We start from the raw sequence: 24,573 nt of genomic DNA on the forward strand, positions 1-24,573 counted from the left end.
TCATCTTTAAAGGTGACCTGCATATGATTATTTTTAATATTGTATTTTCCCACTTTTTGCTTCTTTGTGATAAAGTAAGTACTGAAAGAGCAGAGGTTTGTTTGTTTTTGTTTTGAAGGTGCAAGGCTCTACTTTTTTTTTTAACCTTAGAAATATCAGAAATGTCAAGTTTCACTCTCTCCTGGTTTTGCCACACCATTTCTTGAGGATATCAATTATAGACTAGCATCTCCGTCAGGCCTTAAAAAAGGCACAACATTTAATCTTTCTTCCAGGTGTTTATTAGGTATCAATATTTAACAATGACAAAAAGGTTTCAGACAGTGACTAAAAATACCTTCCTCTAAACTATTCAATCTTCTTATCTCTTATGATGTGTTTGAAATATATGATATATTTGTAGTTATTTAAGTCTTGTCGGTTCTGGAATTTTATGGATAATATAATTTCTCTAGTTTATGTATGTTTAAAAAAAGCAGTGACAGAAACTTTCTAGCCTTCTTTACAAGTAATAAAGCAACAAGAAATTGCACAAGCCCTTTTCCCCTCCCCCATTTTTGAAAGTTAACTTTAGCGCTCTGTAAACTGAACCTCCTTCATACCTTAATAAGTAACTTAACTCTAAGAATCCAAAAAATATATCCTCTGTTGCTAATGTAAGGCAAACATCTTTATTCAAGATACTGTTTGTTGCAGGACCATACAGCACCAGGCACGTTGTCAGCATTAAACAAATAAGTTATCTTTAGCGAGCAAAATTATAAGGATCAAAGAGCAATAATATGTTAAGCCACGTTTATGGGTAGTTATGGTAAAATACACACAAAGACACAAAATTAATGTAGCTCTGCCACTGCATATCAGGGAATGTTTACACAGCAGTTAGGAGGTGTAATTCTCAATGCAGGTAGACATACATGCACTAGCTCTGTTCAAACTGGTGCCTAAAAATAGCAGCATGAGCATAGAGGCAAGGGCAGTGCTTCAGGCTAGGCACCCAAGTACAATCCCACCTGACCCCCAGATGATGTATTCAGACAAGCCTGAGCCATTATAGCCACATTGCTATTTTTAGGCACTTGTTTGAGCAGACCTAGCACAAGTATGTCTACCAGTGCTGGGACTCACACCTCCCAGCTGCTGTGCAGACACACCTTCAGTCACATCACACTTACATTTCAGGTACATAACCCCCTTCCCACCAAAAGGTGAAGTTGACAATGGTCACAATATTGGAGTGTTTTTAGGCTGCACGCAAACATATTAGGATACAGTTAAGGACCATAAAACTAACCAAACATATCTAACCTTCCAAAAGAAGTATAAATAACCCATCCATCGAATTTTCATCGTAAATATTTTGCAGTTCAGGATGCATTGAGACAAAGGATAGGAAAAGATACAGTTTTAAAATCATATATTTGATGGTTTATGAGCCAAACCAGTCTGAGGTTTAAACTGCTTCTGCTCAATGCTCATCCCATTCAGAGACGATGAATCATTTCCCATTTGGCAACACTTCTGCCTACAAGGCTGTCTTTTGTGCGATTTCTCCTATATTCTTGTACTAAATTAGCAAATCTATTACACCTGACTGAGTAAAAATATTATTGCCAGCTGTCAGACTAGACCTTGTCCTGTTTATCAGACACATTTGAACAATCCTGTTCTGCCCCAATCATAGAAACAGAATGCTCCTCACTAAGCCCAGTGTAGTAAATTACTTTCTAATATTCTTGTTTTTCTTACGCTGGCAAAACAACAAACCATCATAGATTTAAAGCAACAGCAAAATAAATTTATCTACAGCAGCTGGGCTCATACTGATTTATCCAATAACCACATTTTTTTTAAAGTGTATAGTTGCTTTTCTAATCATTCTGTCTTTTAATTCCTAATTTAGAGAGAGAGAGGTCTGAGTATTTTATAAAAGGTAATTTGAGGTCAGAGGGAATGTGCTCCAGTTTTTCAGGCAGCCCTCCACAACTCTTTGAAAGAGAAAGCAGAATGAAAGAAGTATTTTAAAAAAAGTTCTCTATCCCCTACCTTCCCAAGACTGTGTGTGAATAAAGAACTGCATTTAATTCCTCTCTCTGTCTGAACTGTATCGTAAGAGAGTAGAGGTTTAGGTTAAGGAGACAACAAAATATACATTTTTTTTTAAACCTGCCTGTAACAGACTGGGAGAGCCATTTGATAGAACTCACTTCTGCTCCTTTTTATTCTCTGCCAGTTTAAAATTATCCATAAAAAAATCAAGCAAAATATACCAATTAAAATAAATAATAAAAAAAAAAACCTATCTGTATTCAGAATTTTGCTTTCCAGATTGTAGATGTCAGTTATGCAGACATGAAAAGACAGATGCTCTGCTTCCAGGGAACCTACAAGATTCAGACTTGGCAACAACAATTCCATGTTTAGATCGCTTTAGGGCAGCACTACTGCAATATATTTTACCTGGGGCTGACCCAGAAGGTCACCCAAAAACTAGCTGGTTCAAGAGGCAGACATTCACCTTCTACATGGAGCAGACATAACACCACACCGGATGCCTACTCACCACTGGGTACATTTCTAGGCTCTGGTCCTTATCTTAATTATGAATTGAGGTTTAGGCTGAAGTCTTGTCTATACATAACATTATTCAGAAATAGCTCTGAGTGTGAATATTCTTATTCCAAAATAAGAGTGCCACTCATGGAGTTATTCAGGAATAGCTATTGCACTTTGACAGGTTTCAGAGTAGCAGCCGTGTTAATCTGTAGCAGCAAAAAGAATAGGAGTACTTGTGGCACCTTAGAGACTAACAAATTTATTTGAGCATAAGCTTTCATAGGCTATAGCCCACTTCATCGGATGCATATAATGGACCATATAGTAAAAAGATATTTATACATACAGAGAACATGAAGAGGTGGAAGTACTCATACCAACTGTAAGAGGCTAATGGGTACTTCCACCTTTTCATGTTCTCTGTATGTATAAATATCTTCTTACTGTATTTTCCACTGAAACCCACAAAAGTTTATGCTCAAATAAATTTGTTAGTCTTTAAGGTGCCACAAGTATTTCTGTTCTTACTGCACTTCAAACTCACAACCTACCTTAATCTGAATTAACTGTCAAGTGTAGACAAGTGCTGAGTAGTTATTTGAAGGACTTCTCATTACACATCCTCTGTGGCAATAGGGGCACAAAGGCTGGTGAAATCCAGGTTCTAAATCATTAGGACTAGGGTGTGAAAGGTATCCTCAATTAAAGGGCCCTCAGGTACGGTATTCAGTACAATCAAAAGTTAAGCTATGCCCAAATATTGCCAGATTCTGGGCTAGAGGCAAGAATCATGACTTGATCTTGTTCGGAGGATCTCTCAAGTAGCCCATGGTAAGGAATATCTCACATAAAGTTAAATACAAGATCATAAGAGAAACTCAGTGCAATCACTACAATCTTTTCATTCAATGTAAACTAGACAGACTACCAATTTTAAAACAAGTGAGTTGTAGAGAGAGTTTCCATCTAATGTTTGGAATTCCTTGCGTTAGAACAATTTTTTTGTCAAAGTTTCAGGGTGAAGGGGTGTCCTTTTTTAAAATAGTTTAAAATAAGACAATGTAATAGTGTAACAGTTGCTTTTATACATGTTCTGGTCTGCCAAAACAATGAACTTGACATATATGAGCACTAGATCTATATGCTAAACGGACATCAATTTGAATCTTGTCCATTTCAAAAAGGAAATTAAAAAGTAGTATCAGATACTACCACAACCCGAGCCCAACTGTCAATTTGTGATTTTACAATCATATTTTTTAAATCTCTCTTCCCTGTTAATGTGTTAAAGGCTGACACAAATAAGAAAGGAAAACTGACTATACAGAAGAAACTATTAAAATGACTATACATAAAGTGCTGTCAAATGCACACACAAGATATTTTCCCCCTAATCTTTCAGTTAAAGTAACTGTGACCATAAAAAAAAGTCAGTTCATTTTAAGTTAACATGTACCCTGAATGTGCACTATTATTTTTATCATCATGAATGACAGAATATATGAAAATACTAATCCTGAAAACATGTTTCTGGTGCACCAACAAATACTAATTTAAGATGCTGGAAAAACTTAGAGAATGCATGACTAAAAACTAGAGTAATAAGAAGTCCAATGCACAGCAGCCAATGTTTAAACTTCAGTTCCCAACTATTTGATCTCTTCCTAATTCCCCACAGAAACGAGTTTGTCATAAAACATAAGGATTGATAGCGCTTCTAATGTTGCCCTAGGTGGTATAAATGTATTCTTACAACTGTTGGAATGTCAGCTTTCCACAGAATGAAAATGTACAGATTTCATTTTCTGTATTAAGCACCAATCTACATGAAAGTGTTTTTTAAAGTCAGAAATCTGACAAACAGGAAAAATCTTCCTGCCTACTACAGCCAATTAAGATCCTTAACTCCAAATAGCAAACAACAATATTGTATTCCTTTCCATCTCTTCATGTTAGTAGCCAACCATAGCCATATTCATGAGCATATGAACTACTACTACTAAAGGCCCTACGGACAAAAATAGGTATGCTGGATGTAAACAATAATCATCCATATTGACATGTTTGGATGCTCAAAAACCTTAAGCCATTCTAACAAAAAATGAAAAAGTAAGCTATAAGAATTACTCTGAAACTCTTGCCATCTGGAGACACATTCAAGACCCTTCAAAACTGACATTCATAACTCTGCTCTTTGAGAGTAAAGAGATTTAGATTTCTTAATGATTAAATGTCAGCCACACTTATGAACATGATGAGCAGGCTGAGAAATTGTCTTTCTAAACAACGGTAACCTGATACAGAAGTTTTCAGAGAAAGAAAATATAGTAAAAATTGGCATGAAGATTTCAATTCAAGAACTGGATACAGCATATGAAAACATTAAATAAATAAATTCAGATTACTGACCTCTGCATTACCATTACAAGAAAAGTAGTTGAATATAGAGAAAACATCTGTGGGTGAGAGTACACACTTTTAATGACACTGAACACAATCTTGCAACCCTTACTTATGCAAGTCCTCCTATTAAAGTCCATTGGGGCTACTCATGTGAGGGTTGCAGAATCAAGGCCACTGTTTGTAAACCCTCCAGATTCAAAACTGCAACAGTGCAACCTCATTTTCTTCTATGGACAAACTAGTATCTTACATTTTGCCTGTTAAGTTTATAATACACACTGACATTTTAAAACGCAAATATAAGATTTCAATGCACAATATTCTTACTCATGTTTGTATGCACGAGTTTTGCTCTAGTGTCTTATGTTCACTTGTTCCAATTGCTTGTCTGCATACTTTAATAAAGCACCTTACTCCCGACATCATGATCAAATGATACCAAAATTCACTACTTCTGCTACCATACCAATGGCTTGAAAATTTACCCAACACTAACCCTATGAACCAGCGTGATCAGTACCTGGACTATCACAGCCCCACTGCTCCAAACAACCCCTCAACGCCACACTACCTTCAATTTAAAAGAATAAAACTGCTCTGTCAAGTAGTTAATAACATTGTTAAACAATTATAACTTACTACATCACGTCTTGTTTTTGTTATTCCTTCTTTCCCTTTCTGCTTCACTTTTTTTCCCCTCCAGTATCCATTATGGTGTATCTTTCCTTACATTGTCTTGTGTGTTTTTCTCTTTTTCTATTCTGACACTCCACCCATTTATGTCTCTATTTCCCCTACACTGTATTCACCATCTCCTCCCCTATATTTTCTCTCTCCTTTCTTCTCACAAAGTATCAGTTCTGAACTTACATTTTTTAAACGTATATAATCACTCTCCCCCATCTACTTCCATCCCCATATTCTACATCGACACATTTCACATACTGAAAAATTTCCCAGTATACACCAGTGTACTGAATCTGCATTAAAGATTTGCACTTGTGCAGCTACGTCAATATAGTTACACTAAAAATCACCAGTTAAGGCCTCATCTACTCAGAGGGGTTATTTCACACTGAGTTTGTGCACACTAAAGCCCAAAAACTGTTACAATGCTCAGATGGCAAGGCAACCTCTACCACCCAGCTGCTAGGAAAGGTATGTGAATTCTTACTGGGGTGCTATCTTAGAGTGTTGATCTCTGGGTATAATATAATGAAAGATGAAGGAGTTTACCCTACTGAACATGAAAACACAGCTAAAATTTGAAGACACCTTAGAAACACTATTATTCCGGTGGCTGTTTTGATATAGGCCAACTTATTTCATTACAAGAGTAAGAAAAGATAAGGCCAAATGTTATTTTCACAAAAAACAGCTGAAAAGAAAAATTCCTAACGAAGTAAAACTGTACAAGGTTCTTCTTTATAACTTGAGACCATAAACCAAATTAGTTCCAAATGCAGATGGACACCATTCTCACTGTACAACTTTCCTTAATGACTGTACAATATTAATGTAAGGAAAATGTATTTGTCAGAAAAAATAAGTGTCCAGAAAAAAAAAATTAAGCATGCTTTTTTCAGATGGTAAATTACATAATTGGATGCTATGTTTCCATTTTACATAAGATGCAATCTTTAATATTTAAATTGATATTCCTAGAATAGCTAAGACAATTCTCTCAGATGCTCTGCAATCCAGGAAGCATCTCTTAGAAAATGTCGATGTGCATGAGACTTACTGCTGATTTCGTTAATACAAAAAGGAATACATGCAATATATTTGAGAACAGAAGTGGGTCCTCTGATAGCATTAAAAATTCTAGCTGTGGAACACTGAAGACGACATTGTGGGAATTCCAAGGCAATTCACTAAGATGTAAGTAGGATTCTGTTAAATATGTGAATAAGTAATAGAATCATAAAAATGTACTACCAGAAGGGAGAGTTCCTTAATCCAACTCCATGTGCTGAGGCAGGACTATGTATATCCAGACCACCCCTTACAGATGTTTTTAAGAACAGTTTAGGCAAACCTCCAATGACTGGGATTCCACCCTTGGAAATCTATTCCAGTACTTACCTATCCTTATAGTTAGAAAGTTTTTCCAATATCTAACCTAAGTCTCTCTTGCTGCAGATTAAGCCCATTATTTCTTGTCCAACCATCAGCGGACATGGAGAAGAAAAGGTTAGTCACCCCATTCAGTAACTATGGTTCTTTGAGATGTGTGTCCCTACATGTGATCCACTTCAGGTCCACATGCACTCCACGTTCCTTCAATAAGAGATTTTCATTAGCAGTATTCATTCAGCCCATCCATATGCCCTAAGCAGCCCTGTGCCCCACATCAAGGCACTATAGGGCTGCAGGGGCAAACTGCCTTCAGTTCCCTTTCTACCGCAAAGTGCCACAAAGAAACTCCAAAACAGGTAGCTGAGCACCCATGGGGGACACATCTCAAAGAACCAGTTACTGCACAGAGTGAGTAACCTTTTCTTCTTCTTCAAGAAGCCTCCCTGTGGGCACTCCACTTCAGGTGATTTCCAAGCAGTAACCCCACAGAACAGAGGGAGCTTCAAGAATGAATCCAGAACTGAAGACAGAACCACACTGCCAACTGTTGTATCAGATTTGGAAGCACAGACCAAGGCATAGTGCTTAGAGGAGGAATGCACTGAAGATCATGCAGTCGTTCTACAGACCTCAAGATGCTGGAATTTCTTTAAATTAATGAGTAGATGTTAACTGTAACCTTGTAGAGTATGCCAACACCCTAGAATGAGGCTGAATGCTGATAGCATCATAGCATGCAATAATATACCCACAGACCCACCTCAGTAGCCTCAGGGTGGAGACTGTGGATTCTTTAAATCTGTCTAATAGAAACAAACAGCCTAGGAAACCTCTGAAGCAGTTTGGTCCTATCAGCACAGAAGGCCAATTATCTGACATCTAAGGTCTGAAAGGAAACCTCCTGTAGAGAATTATGTGGGAGGGGGAGGGGGGGAAGAGAAGAGACAATACATAAACGGATGGATTATGATGAAACCTGGATGACAGCTTGGGAGGAATTTAGGGAGCAGACATTTCTAAAGGATATGGTTTTCTTATATCATGAAAGAAGGATCTCTCCATTAAGTTTCCAATGTTTCCAACTCTTTGGGCTAACATCACGGCTACCGAAAACAGCATATTCATACAAAGATTAAGAAACAAGCAGGTCACCACTGGTTCAAAGGGAGGTCCTTTGAGACATCTAAGAACTAGACTGATATCCCAAGCTGCACTGGGGGTCTTTCACTTGAGGGAATGAAAGGTTGTTATGGTAGACAAGTGAACCCTGACTGAGCTGACTGATAATCCAATTTTCTTTAGTTCCAGCAGGTAATCCAGGATATTTGAGAGTGAGGAAAATCAGCTTTGGAGTCCTTGGAGTTGACAGTGATGGCTAAATCATTTCCACTGTTGAAAGTAAGTACTTTGAGGTGATTCTTTCCTACTAGAACTGGCAGACTCTAACCCTGCAAACCATTGAGAATCCATGCCCTGAAGCAGGGAACTCCTAGGTTGGGATGAAGCAATCAACAGGCATCTTGGGGGAGGAGATGGGGGATGATCAGAAGCTTCATTGCTGGACAGGTGAAACAAAGATATCAAGCTGGTCTCTGCCATGTTGGGACTATTATTATAACCCTGGCTTTGTCCTGGCTGATATTATTCATCACCCTCGGTACAGAGGTGCTGGAGTAAATGCACAGAATAGGCTGTTTGTCCAGGCTAAGAGAAAGCCATCCCTTAGAGAGTAGTGGCCTAGACCTCCGTTCTTAAGCAAAACTGATACTTCCTGTTCACAGAGGGGTAAAAGAGGTCCAGTTCTGGAAATCCCCAAGTTTGAAATATGCCTTGGAGCGGCCAAGAGTGCAGCTCCAACTCACAGTGCTTGGAGAAGTGCCTGCTGAAAGCATTGGCTGTGGTATTTTGAAGGCAAGGGACTAGACTGCTGAAATTCATATATGATGGATTATGCACCAGTTCCACAACGTGATTGCTTCAGCGCCAGAGAGGGGTATCTTATTCCTCCTTGCCAGCTGATAAACATATAGGCCATGTTCTTGGTCATGACCCTGATTGGACTTGTCCCTGAAGCGAGACAGAAAATGAAGGCAGGCATTCTTAACTCCCCTGAGTTCCAACACTTTGCTATGGAGACTGGTTTCTTGAGGCAACCATCTGCCTGAATTGTATAAGCATTGACATGAGCTCCTGATCCTTACAGGAATGTATCTATCATTACTGTAGGGATTGATTGGAGGGACTGTCATGATATTTCCACCAGTCTAGGAAATCTTTTACTTGATGGGGAAGCTGTGTCTGTTTGGTGAGTAGACTGTTTCTAGGGGAGGCTCAGACCAACAAAGGCACAATCTTGCACGATGTGATTAAAAAAAAAAAAGTGCAAGCTGCCATGTGACCTAGAAGTTGAAGGTAGTTTCTCACTGAGGTTTGAGGACTTCCTTCAGTAGTTCTGACTAGATATGATATGGTTATGAATCTGTCCATGGGAAGGTAGGCCCTGGTGATCAACAAACCCAAGGACATCCCTACAAACTGTATTTTTTGTACACGGGTCAATGTAGATTTTTTTACATTGAGTTGAAAACCCAATTCCAGTAACTGTGTGGATGACAGTACTGCTTCATAAGACTGACCTTTGAACAGCTAATCATTGAGGTACAGGAATACTAAATTCACCTCTCAACTTTGAAACCTTTGAAAACACTCTCCGTGGCAAGGAAGTCCAAAGGGGAGCACCCAGTATTGCAAATGATCCTGGCCTATAAAACAATATGTGGTTATTTTTTGTGAGATGGGCGTTATTGCTTTATGGAAATATGCATCTTGTAGGCTGAAAGATGAAAACTGATTCCCTTAATTCAGTGAAGAAATTATACCTGCCAGTCACCATCCTGAACTTCAGAGACTTCACAAATTTGTTGAGTAGCCTTAAGTCTAAAAATAATTCGCCACCCTCCATTTTTCTTTGGTACAATGAAGTACCTTGAGTACAAATTCTCTTTCTTATGTTCAGCGGGAACAGACTCTATTGCTCCTAAACAAAGAAGGGACATTTATTTCCTGTCTCAGTAAAAGAAACAGGTAACATTTTTAACAACTACATTTTGACCCAACTGTTGAGCAGAAGGCCATACACATGAAAGTCTCATCTGTAGTGCAGAACTACGCTGGAGGATCATACATGGCCGCAGTGTAAGTTTTGGATGCTCCTACATTTGTGTATTCTAAACAATTCAGCTTTTTTGTCAATAATGTGCATCCAACAATTTAAAATCATTGCATGGTACCCTGAGCTTATATAAAATTAGCATTTACTTTTATAAGAACATACAGAGATTTCACATCGGCAGTAGTGCAAGACATTTTGGCTAGATGTCAAAAACAGATCTGTTTCATAAACACACGTACACACTTAACCAGTACTTTCTTATAACAATAAATACGAAATGTGTACCTTTACAGATTCTATCACTTTACCCCAGGTTCTCAATTTACGTACTCGTATCAGTAATTTTAAATGCTTGTTTAGAAATGCCATTTATCCAATCCATTTGGAGTATATCAGACAGCACTAAGATTCAGCACAGATCTTTTAATTGTCCACAGACTTGTTTTGCTTTGGATTTTATTGATCGCTTAGAAACAGGAAATGGACGGTGTCTTCCCCTTGTGATATGTTTTGGGAGCTACTGCAATATAAATAGGAGCAAGAATACTAAAAATCCTCAGTTGGAATGAGACTAATTGAAAATTATAGTCTGTCTTTCAGTGGATTTGATAGTCCATTATGATCAATCAGTTAAGTAATATGGTCCCAATCCTACAAATGCTTATACACATGCTGAAAGTTAAGCATATGTGTAATTATTTGCAGGATATGGACATATTTACTGTGATATGCAAGCGGTTATGTATGAGAACACAACCCCTCTGTGTTTCTGTACATTTGATACACACAAGTTTCTTTGAATGGATCTCATCCCATTACACAATTCAACTCAATTATCATGTTGAAAGCCATTTACCTTTAGTTAAGTGGCTCCTTATTTCCTCTACGTATTTTTATTAATTTTTAATAAAGTAACAATTCAACAATGCATTGAAAGTATCAGAATCTTGATACTACTATAGTATTTTACCAGTACACTAGAGATGAATATAATTTGATCATTGTTAACATTTTAACATCTGTTTCCAGAATGAGTAATCGTATCAGCATTCTTTCACATGGCTCTAACCTCCAATGAGAATCAATGTAGTATTCTTAGGTTGTGCTTGGGAATGTTCTCAGAAATTCACTTGTCCTATACATGGATTTCTTTTTAAAATTAAAGAAAAAGGATGCACAGGCATCCATTTAATTCTCCCACTTGTTAAGACAATACTGTTTCATTGCTTCATTCAAGCATTACCAAACTGCTAGCCACTAATAAAGGCACCAAAAAAAAAAAAAAAAGGTTGGAGTGACTGTCTTCTATTTATTTCTACAAGAAATCCATTTTTATTAGTCGTGTTAAACATGAATTGGCTAGGAATCATTCCAGAAAATTCATAACAGGATATAGACTTACAAACTTATATGTTGCTGCTTTTCTTTTCACTTTCAGAATTGTGGAATGTGAAGTAACCATCTTACAGCTGAGCAATACTTTCTGTTCACTTTTAGGAATGGAAAGTGGCAAAAAAGCCTTCCAACTTGAGTTGCACTTGCTATGAGAAGTCAAGAGCATTGATCATTTATGAGATGTTTCATTACCATGTTTGACATCTAAGGTAAAAGCAGTTTTAAGATTACAGTAAAACCTGTGGCATGTTAAAGTATTTCTGAATGTAGTTGCACAGATAGAATGTACAAGTGAATATATAACTAAGATCACAGAATCGTTTGATATGATTCAAAAGGTACCCTTGGGTCACCCTCAATCTCTAGTATCAGAAGGGCCAATACCAAATTTTACTTTCAATAAAAGTACATTAAGGAGAGACAGCATGTCCCAGTGCGCAGGCACTAGACTGGAAGTCAAGATATCAGGATTCTATTCACAGCTTTGTCACTGACTCCCTTTGCAAACTTGGGCAAGTCATTTCCACATTCTGCATCTCAGTTTCCTTCCCCTGGAAACTGAGATAATGCTGAGCCAGCCTTGGGCTAAGCTAGGATATCTACAGAGGAAGAGTTCAATATATTTCACAAGTATTCTTATCTAACTTTGTGGTGTAAACATCTAATGTTTGAGTACCAAGGGAAAGTTATTTACGTTGCAATTCTGCTTCTTTGAAGATATAATCACACAGATCCCTATTTTTAGATCACAAAACTAGAGTGGGATAACATGGGGAGTTACCAACCTGTTTTCAATTTATTTATTTATTTTTAAAGAGATTTTTAGTTGGGCCCCTTCCCTCCCCTAACCCATTCAACCATGGTCCATTCCAACTACCAGTACCCGACTGCACTAACATTTTCAGTCAGCTCCTGAGGTATCAAATCAAGTACTGAGCTCTCCAGGGGCTGGAAATATTGTGAAGGCAATACCCTCTGACTCTTGAGAAGAATGCCTTGTGTCACTCAAATGATCTCAGTCATCATGATACATAGGGAGACAAGCTGTCACATGTTAAGAATACCAAGTTTTATAGATTAACACACATCTTGAATTACACCCAGAAAAAGCTATGAAGTCATTGCACTGAACACAGTATAGAAATGATGTACTCATTTCATTAACTCAGTAGTCCTCAACCGGGACCCATGGGCTGCTTGCCGCCCAATCAATACACATTTGAGGCCCACGTGACATCCTCAGGGCCATACAGGTAGTATATATACACACTATGTGGATGCAGACTACATAACAGAGAGCTGCATATGTGACCCACAATAGTAAACAGGTTGAAAACCACTGTATTAGACGGATGGGGCCACTCCATTCTGTGCCAGCTGACATTTCAAAGTGCCTTCACAGGAAGCAAACACTAAAAGTCCAGTCTGGAAGCCAGAAAGGTATGAATAACTCTGGTAAAATCCACATCAAGAAAACAGTGCAATCTCTTAGCTAATCTCAAATGAGTGATACAAGTAACTGAAAACCTAAGAACAGTTGGAGGTGAGGTTCAGAAGTGCATCAAAACTGTGATCCTCTTTGGCAAGAAGGGAGCATGCTCCACCAATAGTGGGGGCAGACAATAACTACTTTGGCACCCATTATCTGAGATTATCAAGATTAAACCCTACCAGCCACTCAGAAGTCAGGCATCTCACGATCATGGTGAAATGCCGAAGACTTCACAAGGAATCAATCATTCAGCTGTCCATACAGTTGCAAGAAAGTGATAACAATTGCAGTAGCCTGATGGTGAAAGGGTCACAGTAAGGAAGATGGCAGTTTTCATGGGAATGTGAAAAACAGTAGTATAAAACATTACAAATTTAGGGACCAACCAAACCAACTCTCCGCACACAGGGCCCTACCTATTCCCCTTATGTCTATAGAAAGACTCTCACTTAATTGGGGGGGGGGGGGGGGCTGGATAAGACCTTCGGAATTATTTACACTAAAATTTTAGAAAAAAAATCCAGCCAGCTCAGTTTGTCCACTGGTTCTGCTCTACAGGTGGAAGTCTTGGTTTAAATAAGGCTCTGACATCCAGTTTGACACTAGTAAAATGCTGGAAGCCACTGCAGTCTTGTCTACACTAGGGTACTCACCTGTGCTACCTGGATGATATTTTTCCATAGAGTTGAAGGGCAGAAAGGACCACTGATTCATCTAGTCTGACCTGTATATCACCAGCCATTAAATATCCAAGAAGTTACCCCTGTATTGAGCCCAATTACTTGAGTTTGGCTAAAACGGATTTTCCAGAAAGGCATCCAGTCTTGACATGAGGGTATCAAGAGGTGGAGAATATGCCACTTCCCCTTGGTAGTTTCTTCCAATAATCTGTCACTTCCACTGTTAAAAAACGTGCCTTATTTCTAATTTTAACTTGTCTGGCTTCAGCTTCCAGCTATTGGTTCTCTTTATGCCCTTCACCATTAAATTAAAGACCTCTTTAGTACCAGGTATTTTCTTATTTTTGTGGCTCTTTTCTGCACTCTCTCCAATTTTTCAACATTCTTTTAAAAATGGTGACACTAGAACTGTATGCTGTATTCTTATACCAGTTTCATCAATGCCACAAACAGAAGGAAAAATCACCCCCCTGCCCCTACTTATTACTCTGTTAATAGGGCCAAAGATCACATTAGCCCTTTTTGACACAGCATAGCACTGGAAGCTTATGTTCAGTTGCTTGTCTACTAGAGCCACTAAATCCTTTTCAGAGTTGCTGCTTTGAGGATTTAGCACACCCCCCGCCCCGGCATTCTGTAGGTATGGGCCTGCATTCCATGTTCCTAGCTGTATAATTTTGCATTTGGCCATAGAACACATTTTGCTTGAATGGGCCCAGCAATCCTAACACTCTGTACAACAACCCTATCCTCATCGTTCTTTGCCATTCTTTGTGTCATCAGCAAATTTTATCAGCAGTGATTTTATATTTATGCCCAGATCACTGATGACAATGTTGAATAGAGTAGGGACTAGTAGCAAGCCCTGCAGAATCCCACTAAAAACACCCCCATTTGATTAGGAAACCTCTCTGACAACTACTTACTGAGATCTGTCAGCTACTTAACATGTGCTTTATTGACATTGTACACTGTAATTTTTTTAAATCAAAATATCATGCAGTACTAAGTCAAATGCCTTACAAAAGTCTATGGTTATGTCTTCACGTGAGTCTCAGAGCCTGGACCAACTAACTCGGGCTCATGCTACAAGGCTAAAAACAGAAGTGTAGATATTTCCACTCCAGCTGGAGTCCAGGCTCCGAGACCTTCCCCATGTTTCAAAGCCTGGGTTCCAACCTGAGTGGGAACGTCTACACTTCTGTTTTTAGCCTCATCGCATGAGCCCATGTCTCTTGAGCTGGACTCTAAGAGTATCTCTACAGTGCAATTAATAACCTGTGATTGGCCTGTGCCAGCTGATTCAGACTCACGAAGCTCAGGCTAAGGAGCTGTGTAATTGTGGTGTAGATGATCAGGCTGGAGCCCAGGTTTTAGGCCCATGCAAGATGGAAGGGTCCCGGAGCTTGGGTTGAAGCCCAAGCCCGAACATCTACACTGCAATTAAACATCCTCTTAGCCAAAGCCAGCTAGCACAGGCCAGCTGTGGGTGTCTAATAGCAGTATACCCTAAGACTCACTGTCAGGAGAATTTAGGAGTGGTAGTGTAGACATACCGTAAATATATTATAATCTATGCAGTTACCTTTATCAACCAAACATAAGCCTCCTCATTGGGGATACGGCAACACTGAATGAGAAACTTTCTTAACCCCTGTAAACAGATTCTGCTTCTCCCTCATATGAAGCTAATTAAAGTGTATGATTTGTGTTTTATGGAACATACAATACAAGTGAGTATTTCATCATATATTGGAGTTTCTATCAGAGTGTCACTAAACAGGCTCTAAAGAGGATTAGATAAGATGGTAGTAAAAATGCTACTGGTTGCAGAAACCCTGCCTATACTACATTTCCCATGGGAAGGGCTAAAACAGTGAACCCATAGTTGGAAAAGTTAAGAAAAAGCCTAGTGTAGACACAGACATAGAACCAGCTACTGAGCTCAGACTAATCTGAGTTATACTTGTGTAAATGAGATCAAAATCCATCATTTAAACTTTACACTAAGATTTTTTTAATTAAAAAAAATGTATTTGAACATTTAATATTTTGACAGTTGTCTAATATCCTGCAACTTTCTACCTCAAGACAGCGCATAATACACCAATGTACATGACAGTAAGGGATTAGGAGATATTTATCTTTGTCTATCTAAAAGCAAGAGATCAATAACTTTAGAAGAAACTTATAGCCTAGATATACCGTAAGCTAAATAAAAAGTTACTAGAAGTATGCCACCACCGTGGTTTTTCCCCTGTTATGGAACCCAGACCTAAATAAACTGTTAAACACTTAGTGTAAAGATATGCCAAACATTTCTCAGAACTTTCTTAAGGTCCCAACAAAGACTCAACCTCTTCTGCAAAATGAGGCCTAGGTTAAATATTTTGTTTGGCTCCTTAAGATGGACTGAGAAGTTGGGCATGAGCTCCAGATCGGTTCTTGGACCCACATCAAACACTATCCTGTCATTTATCCAGTCAGTCAAAACAACGTTTTCCATCTAAACCTTTAATGTTTATATCCTGAAAAACTGCTAATTGAATCCAGTTCCTGAAATGCATTTTTTAAATTTACACCATCCAGTTTAAAGATAATGAACAAAAAAAAAAAAAGTATTACACACTGATTACAAAATTAATCCTATCAATGTTCAAGCCAAAACAGAAGACTGCTAGTTTCATAATGCCAAAGAAAATTAAGATTAAATAACATTTGTCAGATTTAGAGAGCAAATTACTTTACAAAACACTGGAATATAAGGATTTTAATTCCAAACAATTTTAGCATTTAAGAGTTCTCAGACTGCTTTTCCAATCAAAATGGGTAATCAAAACCACACAGAGTACTTCAGACTGTTCCCAAGCAAGAACTGACATCAGTTCAATTAATAAAATTCAATTCACCACTTATACCAACTTTTCTTAAGCATGTAAAACTTCCTTTTAACAACTGACCTTACGTGTAAATCAATTCCAATTAATGAAAGCACAAAAACACCTCAACATATCACATGTATATTAAGAAACAGACTGATGCCTCATGCAAATCTCTGAAAATCAGAGTTGCTCAGTACCAACTCCAAACAGTTATTAAGGTTGCAAGATTCTTTCTGAAAACAATTGTGTGTGTATTTTCTTTTCAGTATTTCTCTTCCCATATTTTATTAGCAAGGACATACGCACAAAAATAGCATATTTGTTTCTTACAAATATATATGCCTTTTCTTGAGGTGAAAAAGGACAATTCCTTAAACAGATTTTTGTTCACAGTTTTCCATTAGGCCACAGTAGATTTATAAAGTTTTTAAAAGATAGCTTAGTTTCTCTGAGCACTATTAGAAAAGCAAGCAGACAGAGACCCAAAAGTGGAAAACAGTATTTTAAAAACAGGTATTGTCCCACAAATCAGCCCAGCTACACTCATCTCAAAAGTTTGTTTCTCAGGAGTTCAGCACATGTGCACTATAATGGCCTTGCATAACGCCCCCCTTTTACAAGATTAGTCCAAATAAGTTCCAAAATATAATTACTTATAATTGCTCACATTATATTATAAGAAAAAGTCTACAGTAGTCTAGAAAAAAAAGCTACTTTAAAAAGTTCAATGCAGTAACTTTAAGAAATGTTTTGCATTAGGAGTTAAAATGGAAATTATCCACATGCTATTAAAATTATATAGTTTCAAAAATGCAGTAACTATTTTTTGACTTTTTTAAAACTAATCTATTTTGCAAAGCACAGCCATTAACTTGGTTCAATAAGTTGTTGGAAGACAAACAATTTAAATATTTATTTTAAAACTGGTCTTTTCATGCACTGAAGTCACAATTTAGGGTACAAAATGTGTTTTTTAAAATTCACTTATCTCGCAAGTCTTCAGAGATTATTATTAAGGCAGACAAGCTTTATCCATATGTCTAAACGTTTCTCCATATTTATCTACTTACATTGCCCTCACCACTACAAAAGAAGCACATTACAAGTATTTAGAAACAGAAATGTCTTTCTTCCTCCCCAGCATGTAAACGGAAATAGTTTACTTTTATGTACACAATATACATAAATATTGCTAAAGGCTACTTTTTTTTTTAAAAGGTATTTTTCCTATAGAAGGAGGAACTATATCCAACGAATTGTTTACAATCTCAAGTAAGGAAGCTGACTTGAAAACAGCAACACAAAAGATCAAAACAAAGGGGACAAAAGGCCTGATAGTTTGTTTCCCGATTACGCAGAAAAGACGGTCGGAGAGGGTGAGAAACAATCTAAGGTACCTAGCGCCTAAAAAGTTAGAATGGCCTCCTGCCCCCCCCCCCCTAAAAAATACAACTATTCCAGAAAGAGATCCGGCATGTTACAGACTTCGTGCAACAAATCTAACGAACTCAGGTTTAATCTAGATTCTGAATACAGGGAGGCGGAGGGCACCAATACCTCCACCCCACCACACACACACTGCCCAGGGCTTTCACCTCTCCTAACGACGGCGTGTTTATTACCTAGAGTAAACAATCCGGTTTGATAATCGATGCCAGTGTAACGCTTCACACAAGCTGTGTGCAAAGACGTTTCTTTCGTGCCACATGGACCCCTTAGCAGCCCGCCCCCAGCTGCGGAGCACTGGGGAGCGGGGGGGTGTTGGGAGAGAGAGTTTACTTTTTCCTGAGGCCTGAGTCTCCAAGCCCCAGGTTCAATCTCAAATACACATGGAGGGAGCTCGATCCCACCTCTCCAGCTGGGCTTGCCGCTCGCGGTGTTTAGAAAACAGAGAAAGCAGCTTTCCCGGTGTCTCTCTTTCCTTTCACCCTCCCAACCTAACAGCCACACTCCCCACCTCGGCTTCCCCCCTCGCCCCACACACCGCCCGCTCGCCCGCCCCCCGAAACCAGACCTCCCCCCACTGCCCGGCCCCAATCTACTCCCCACCTTAGCCTGCCCCGCCACAACAGCTCCCGCCCCCCAACTCGGCCCCTACCCATCTCCTCCTCCTCCCCAAAGCAGCTCCGTACCCCCCAAACCAGGGTCCCCACCACGCCACCTACTCCCTTTCCGTCTCCTCACAAAGCCCAGCTTGGCCCCCCGCCCCCTTCTCCCCGCCACCACTGCCTCCCCTCTCCGCCTTCCCACGGCCTCCTCCCGTCCCCGCGGCCGGAGCAGACCGGGGCTCGGCGGGCCCCAGGCTCGGTCCTGGGGGCTCCCCGACCCCTCCTCACCTGTCAGTCGCAGCTTGACGGGCCCGTTCCTCCGGGCCCCCTGGTTGGACATGTCCCCGGCCGCTGCTGGAGCTCGGCGCTGCCTTCGCCGGCGCTGGCGCTGCCTCTGGGCCGGGCAGGCAGGGGGGACGCGCTAATGGAGTCGGGCTGAGCGCTCAAGGCAGCGGCGGCGGCGGCCGCCGGACGAGGAGAAGCCCGGATGTGCCCAGCGTCGCCATAAGCGGGGCCAGCGCCGAGGAGGAGGCGCCGCCGCCGCCTTCCCCCGCCCCCTGCTCGGGGCCCTGGCGGCGAGGACAACAAAGCCCGGGACAGCGCGTACTGCGGCGGCCGGCCGCCTCCCTTCCTCCGGGACGGGGCCTGGTACCCGCTTAGCCCCCAAGTGGGGGTGGAGTCTCCCCCCGCAGCTTCCTTCCTGCCTCGGAGAAAAGGGCCCCTGTGCTCCCCTCAGTACCCCGTCTTCTCACGACCCACGGGGGAAACGGGGTGTCTGCCCTGTCAGTTCCCCCTTCCACTGGGATGCCCCCATGTCCTCACTACTCCTTGGGGAGGGGGCTTCCTTCTCCTTCGCATTCCCCTTGCCCTTTGGGGATGCCTCCATGTCTTCACTACCCCATGGGGCTGCCTCCCCCCAACACTACTGAGTATAGAGCTCCCTGTGTATCTTTAACTCCCCCCAGGGAAAAGCCCCCCTCAGCTATCCCTAGGGTGACCACCAGACAGGAAGTATGAAAAATCAAGACGGGGTGGCGGGTAATAGGAGCCTATGTAAGAAAAAGCCCCCACAATCAGGACTGTCCCTATGTAAGAAAAAGCCCCCACAATCAGGACTGTCCCTATAAAATTGGGACATCTGGTCACCCTAGCTATCCCTTGCCGCTGGGTGAGGGTACCGTTGTGGCTCCTCAATACCATCCATGATGGATGGGACCCTTGTGTCTTCCTTGCTCCCTCAATCTGGGCCCTTTCATCCCTTGCTTCCCACAGATGGGGCCCTTCTAACTGGAATGGTGGCTTTGTACCCCCAATTTTCTGGGAATTGTGCCCCCGTATGTTTCTTCCCCCTCACCAAATCTCACTCCTTCTTAGGGATGACCCACCTTGCACTATGGATGCTGCTCCTTTTGCCCCTAAATGCTGACCGGGGGAGACTTGTAATACTATGATGGGCAAAATAGCATCAAGTGTGACTAATAATTCCCACTCTGGAGTTGAAAGGGTCAGAGAAATGTAGACACAAATCATATTGTGAGTCAAGAGGTAGAAAAAGGAGTAGAAAGTTATTAGTAGCAGGTGGTGTGAAGATTTATGTATTGAAAAAAAACAAAGATTCAAAAGTAAAAAGTTTATGGGATACAAGTTTATAAGTAGATTGTGATACCCTTCTCACATCAAGTAGTACACTGTTCCTGTTTCCCCCAGTATGATGAGACTACTTGTGATGTAGGGTACTTTTCAGGATAAGGGTATCATAATCTAACCATGAAAATCATTACAACTCTGATCAATCCACCATTTATATGTCATTTGGTTGCAGTAGAAAAGTGAGGGAAATTCCTGCACACACACACTGAAATTCTCAACAAAAAACTGATACAGATCCCAATTCTCAGTGTAACTCTTCTGTCTTCCAGATCCAATGGCAACTATTCCAGAGAATTCCAGACCTTTCAAGACACCTTCCACTAGGGGCACTCCAAAGCAGCAAGAGGAGTTAAGGAAGGGTAGCTGTATCTTAGGCCATGTCTAGACTACGCGCCGTATCGGCGCGTTAAAAATCGATGGCTCTGGGATCGATATATCGCCTCTAATCTAGACGGGATATATCGATACCTGAGCGCGCTTATATCGATTCCGGAACTCCAACAACCCCAACGGAGTTCCGGAATCGACATAGCGAGCCGTGGACATCGATCCCGCGCGGTGAAGACGGGTGAGTAAATCGATTTTAGATATTCGACTTCAGCTATGTTATTCACGTAGCTGAAATTGCGTATCTAAAATCGATTTTATCCTGTAGTGTAGACGAGCCCTTAATGAACAAGCCAGCAACTACAGCAGAGGCTGGAGGGACAACTTTCAAAAGTGCCCTACATTAATGAAAAACAGTCCTGGGACCAACACAGCTACAACTACACTGCATACCTTAAATTAAATTAGAATACTGGTGTAGCTAAAAATGAGTTTGAGATGCCATTGTAAAATTTCCATGAAGATTGAGATTGATAGGAAACGACTAGCTTTGTAAGCAGACTGCTAATTATATTTGATATTATTTCTTATGTTCACCAGCTTATAAGACGGTTATTCACCTTTGTAACTGTTGTTCTTCGAGCTGTGTTGCTCATATCCATTCCAGTCAGGTGTGTGCGTGCCGCGTGCACTCTCGTCGGAGAAACTTTTACCCTAGCAACACTCGGCGGGTCGGCTGGGCGCCCCCTGGAGTGGCGCCGCTATGGCGCCGAATATATACCCCAGCCGACTCGCCCCCTTCAGTTCCTTTCTTGCCGGTACTTCCGATAGTGGGAAGAGGAGTGGGTTGTTGAATGATGAATGAGCAATCATCTGCTAACAGAAACACAATTACACAAGGGGAATTAACCGTCTTTTCCTTTTCGAGTGGATTGCTCATTCCTTTCCAGTCAGGTGTTCCAAGCCTTTACCTAGGCTCGGGGGCAGAGTGAGATGCAGATTGTACAGATTGGCGTGCCCAAGGCCGCAATCATCCTCTAGATTGATGGACAGGCATAGTGCACGAGTGAAGGTGTGGACGTATGACAGGTTGCACCACAGGCCACTATTCTCTTGGATGGGTGTGTGCCAGGAAGGCGGTATGAAGAAGCTTGGCCTGGTGAATTGCGTCGTGATAGGTGCCGGAGGGACATGAGCCAGAGTTATAGCACGTGTGGAGTGCATGCTCGTCAGACCCTAGTGAGGAACCTTCTGGGAGGTAAGACTAGAGCAAGACTCCTTCATCGTTCCGCGTACTCACCACGAAACGAACGTCTGGGAGACTTCCAGAAGAGGCTACGTTCCTTCAGTTTCAGAATTAGAAGATGGCGCATCTACGCACAAATCTAGGAGTAGTTAGTGCTTGCTCCCATTGAGAAGCAGTGGGGCTTCGGAAAGAAGGCAGGAGGTAAGATGTCCTGGTTGGCATGGAAGGAACTTACTAGGGAGGACGCTGAGATTGAGGACGTAGTTGTACCTTGTCCTTATGAAAGACAGTGTATGGCGGGTCCACAGTGAGCGCTCTTAGCTCAGAGACCCACCTGGCCGAGGTAATGGCCACCAGGAAGACTGTCTTCCATGATAGGTACAGGAGCGAGCAAGTCGCTAGTGGCTCAAAGGGCGGTTGCATTAGTCTGTTCAGGACCAAATTGAGATCCCAGGTAGGGGCAGGGCGACGCGCAGGGGGATAGAGGCACTCTAGGCCCTTAATGAACCGAGAGACCACTGGGTGGGAGAACACGGAGTGACCGCCCTCGCCTTGATGGAAAGGGGATATGGCCGCTAAGTGCACCTTCAGAGAGAATGTTGCCAGGCCCTGCTGCTTAAGGTACCAGAGGTAGTCTAGGACGGTGGGGATCGAGGCCTCCGAAGGAGTAACACCCTGTGTTGTGCACCAGCAAGAGAAGCGTTCCCACTTGGCCAAATATGTAGAGCGGGTGGAAGGCTTCCTGCTACTGAGGAGAATATGCTGTACCAGAGCGGAACAGCGTAACTCCACTGTGTTTAGCCATGCAGGAGCCACGCTGTGAGATGGAGGGCTCGCAGGTCTGGGTGGCGAAGCCTGCTGTGGTCTTGCGTGATCAGGTCTGGAAGGAAAGGGAGGGGAATTGGAGTGGCCATGGACAGATCTAGCAGGGTGGTGTACCAGTGCTGTCTGGGCCACGCAGGCGCAATCAGGATCAGATGTGCTTTGTCCCTGCGGAGCTTCAACAGGACCTTGTGCACCAAAGAAAACGGAGGGAAGGCATATAGCAGGTGGTGCTTCCATGGCAGGAGGAATGCGTCTGTGATTGACCCCGGAGAGAGACCCTGAAAGGAGCAGAACTCCTGCCACTTCCTGTTCGAGCGGGAGGCGAACAGATCTATGAGGGGAAATCCCCACCTCTGGAAGATCGAATGGATGATGTCTGGCCTTATTGACCATTCGTGACAGAGGAAGGACCGGCTCAGCCAATCCGCCAGGGCGTTCCAGACCCCCGGGAGAAAGGACGCCACTAGGTCCACTTGGTGGGCTATACAGAAGTCCCAGAGTCGAATGGCCTCTTGACACAGGGGAGACGAACAGGTCCCCCCCGTTTGTTGATATAGTACATGGCCGTTGTGTTGTCCGTGAATACAGATACACAACGGCCGTGAAGATGTTACTGGAACGCCTGGCACGCGAGGCGTACTGCCCTCAACTGCCGGACGTTTATGTGGAGCATCAGCTCCTGGGATGACCAAAGGCCCTGGGTATGAAGGCGACCTAGATGGGCCCCCCAGCCGAGGGATGACGCATCCGTCGTCAAGGTCAACGACAGCGGCTGTGGATGGAACGGCATCCCTGCGCATACCAGAGATGGATTCAGCCACCAGTCGAGGGAGCGGAGAGGGCTCGGAGGAACTGTGAGCAGGACGTCTATAGGGTCCCTTGCCCGGGCGGAAGACCAAATGGAGCCACGTTTGAAAGGGTCGCATGCGGAGCCTGGCGTCCTTGGTCACATAAGTACATGCGACCATATGCCCCAGAAGGCCGAGGCAGGTGCGAGCCGAGGTGATTGGGGAGGCCTGCAGACCCCGAATGATCGAGACGATCGTCTGGAAATGGGGCTGGGGCAAGTAGGCCCTGGCTTGAGTGGAATCCAGGGTTGCTCCTATGAAGTCCAGCCTTTGTGTAGGGACCAATGTGGATTTCTCGGTGTTGAGGAGTAGGCCCAACCGGAGAATAGGTCCGCGATTGCTGACGTGCTGTTGGACCTGAGTCTGAGAGTCCCCTTGATGAGCCAGTCGTCCAGATACGGGAACACATGTATCTGCTGCCTGCGGAGGTGGGGGCGGCGACGACGGCCATGCACTTCGTAACACCCTGGGCCGTGGAGAGGCTGAAGGGAAGGACTGGTGAACTGGAAGTGCTGGTGGTTGATCATAAAGCGAAAATACTTCCTGTGCGGGCGAAAGATGGCAATATGGAAGTACGCGTCCTTCTGTGTCGAGGGCGGCGTACCAGTGCCTCCAGGTTCCAAGGACGGGATGATAATAGTTCCCAGGGAGACCATGCGGAATTTCAATTTGAGCATCATTTGTTGAGCCTCGCAGGTCTAGAATAGGTCTGAGGCCTCCCTTGGCTTGGGAATCAGAAAATAGCGGGAGTAAAACCCCTTCCCCCTCTCGTCTACTGGTACCCTCCTCTCTATGGCTCCTGCGGCGAGAGAGACTGCACTCTCTTGTAAGAGGACTTGCTCGATGAGAGGGGTCCCTGAAGAGGACGGGATGGGGCGGGAAGGCTGGGGCGTGAAGCAAATTGGAGGTGGTAACCTTGCTTCACCGTGCGCATGAGAACCCAAAAGGTCCGAAGTCAGTTGGGACCACG

General features: G+C 42.3%; 1 protein-coding gene across 2 annotated transcripts in view; it reads right to left on the reverse strand.

Moving 5' to 3' along the window:
• Nucleotides 1–19,266, reverse strand: part of SMURF2 (SMAD specific E3 ubiquitin protein ligase 2) — a 122,188-nt gene extending 102,922 nt beyond the window's left edge. For both annotated transcript variants that reach the window (XM_032805593.2, XM_032805591.2), the window contains exon 1: nucleotides 18,996–19,266. In XM_032805593.2, coding sequence (XP_032661484.1) covers nucleotides 18,996–19,047 — 52 coding nt within the window. In that variant the 5' untranslated portion in view covers nucleotides 19,048–19,266. The remainder of the gene's footprint in view (nucleotides 1–18,995) is intronic.
• Between the last annotated feature and the right edge of the window lie 5,307 nt (nucleotides 19,267–24,573).

Source organism: Chelonoidis abingdonii, chromosome 13, assembly GCF_003597395.2.
Source record: "Chelonoidis abingdonii isolate Lonesome George chromosome 13, CheloAbing_2.0, whole genome shotgun sequence".
NCBI lineage: Eukaryota > Metazoa > Chordata > Testudines > Testudinidae > Chelonoidis > Chelonoidis abingdonii.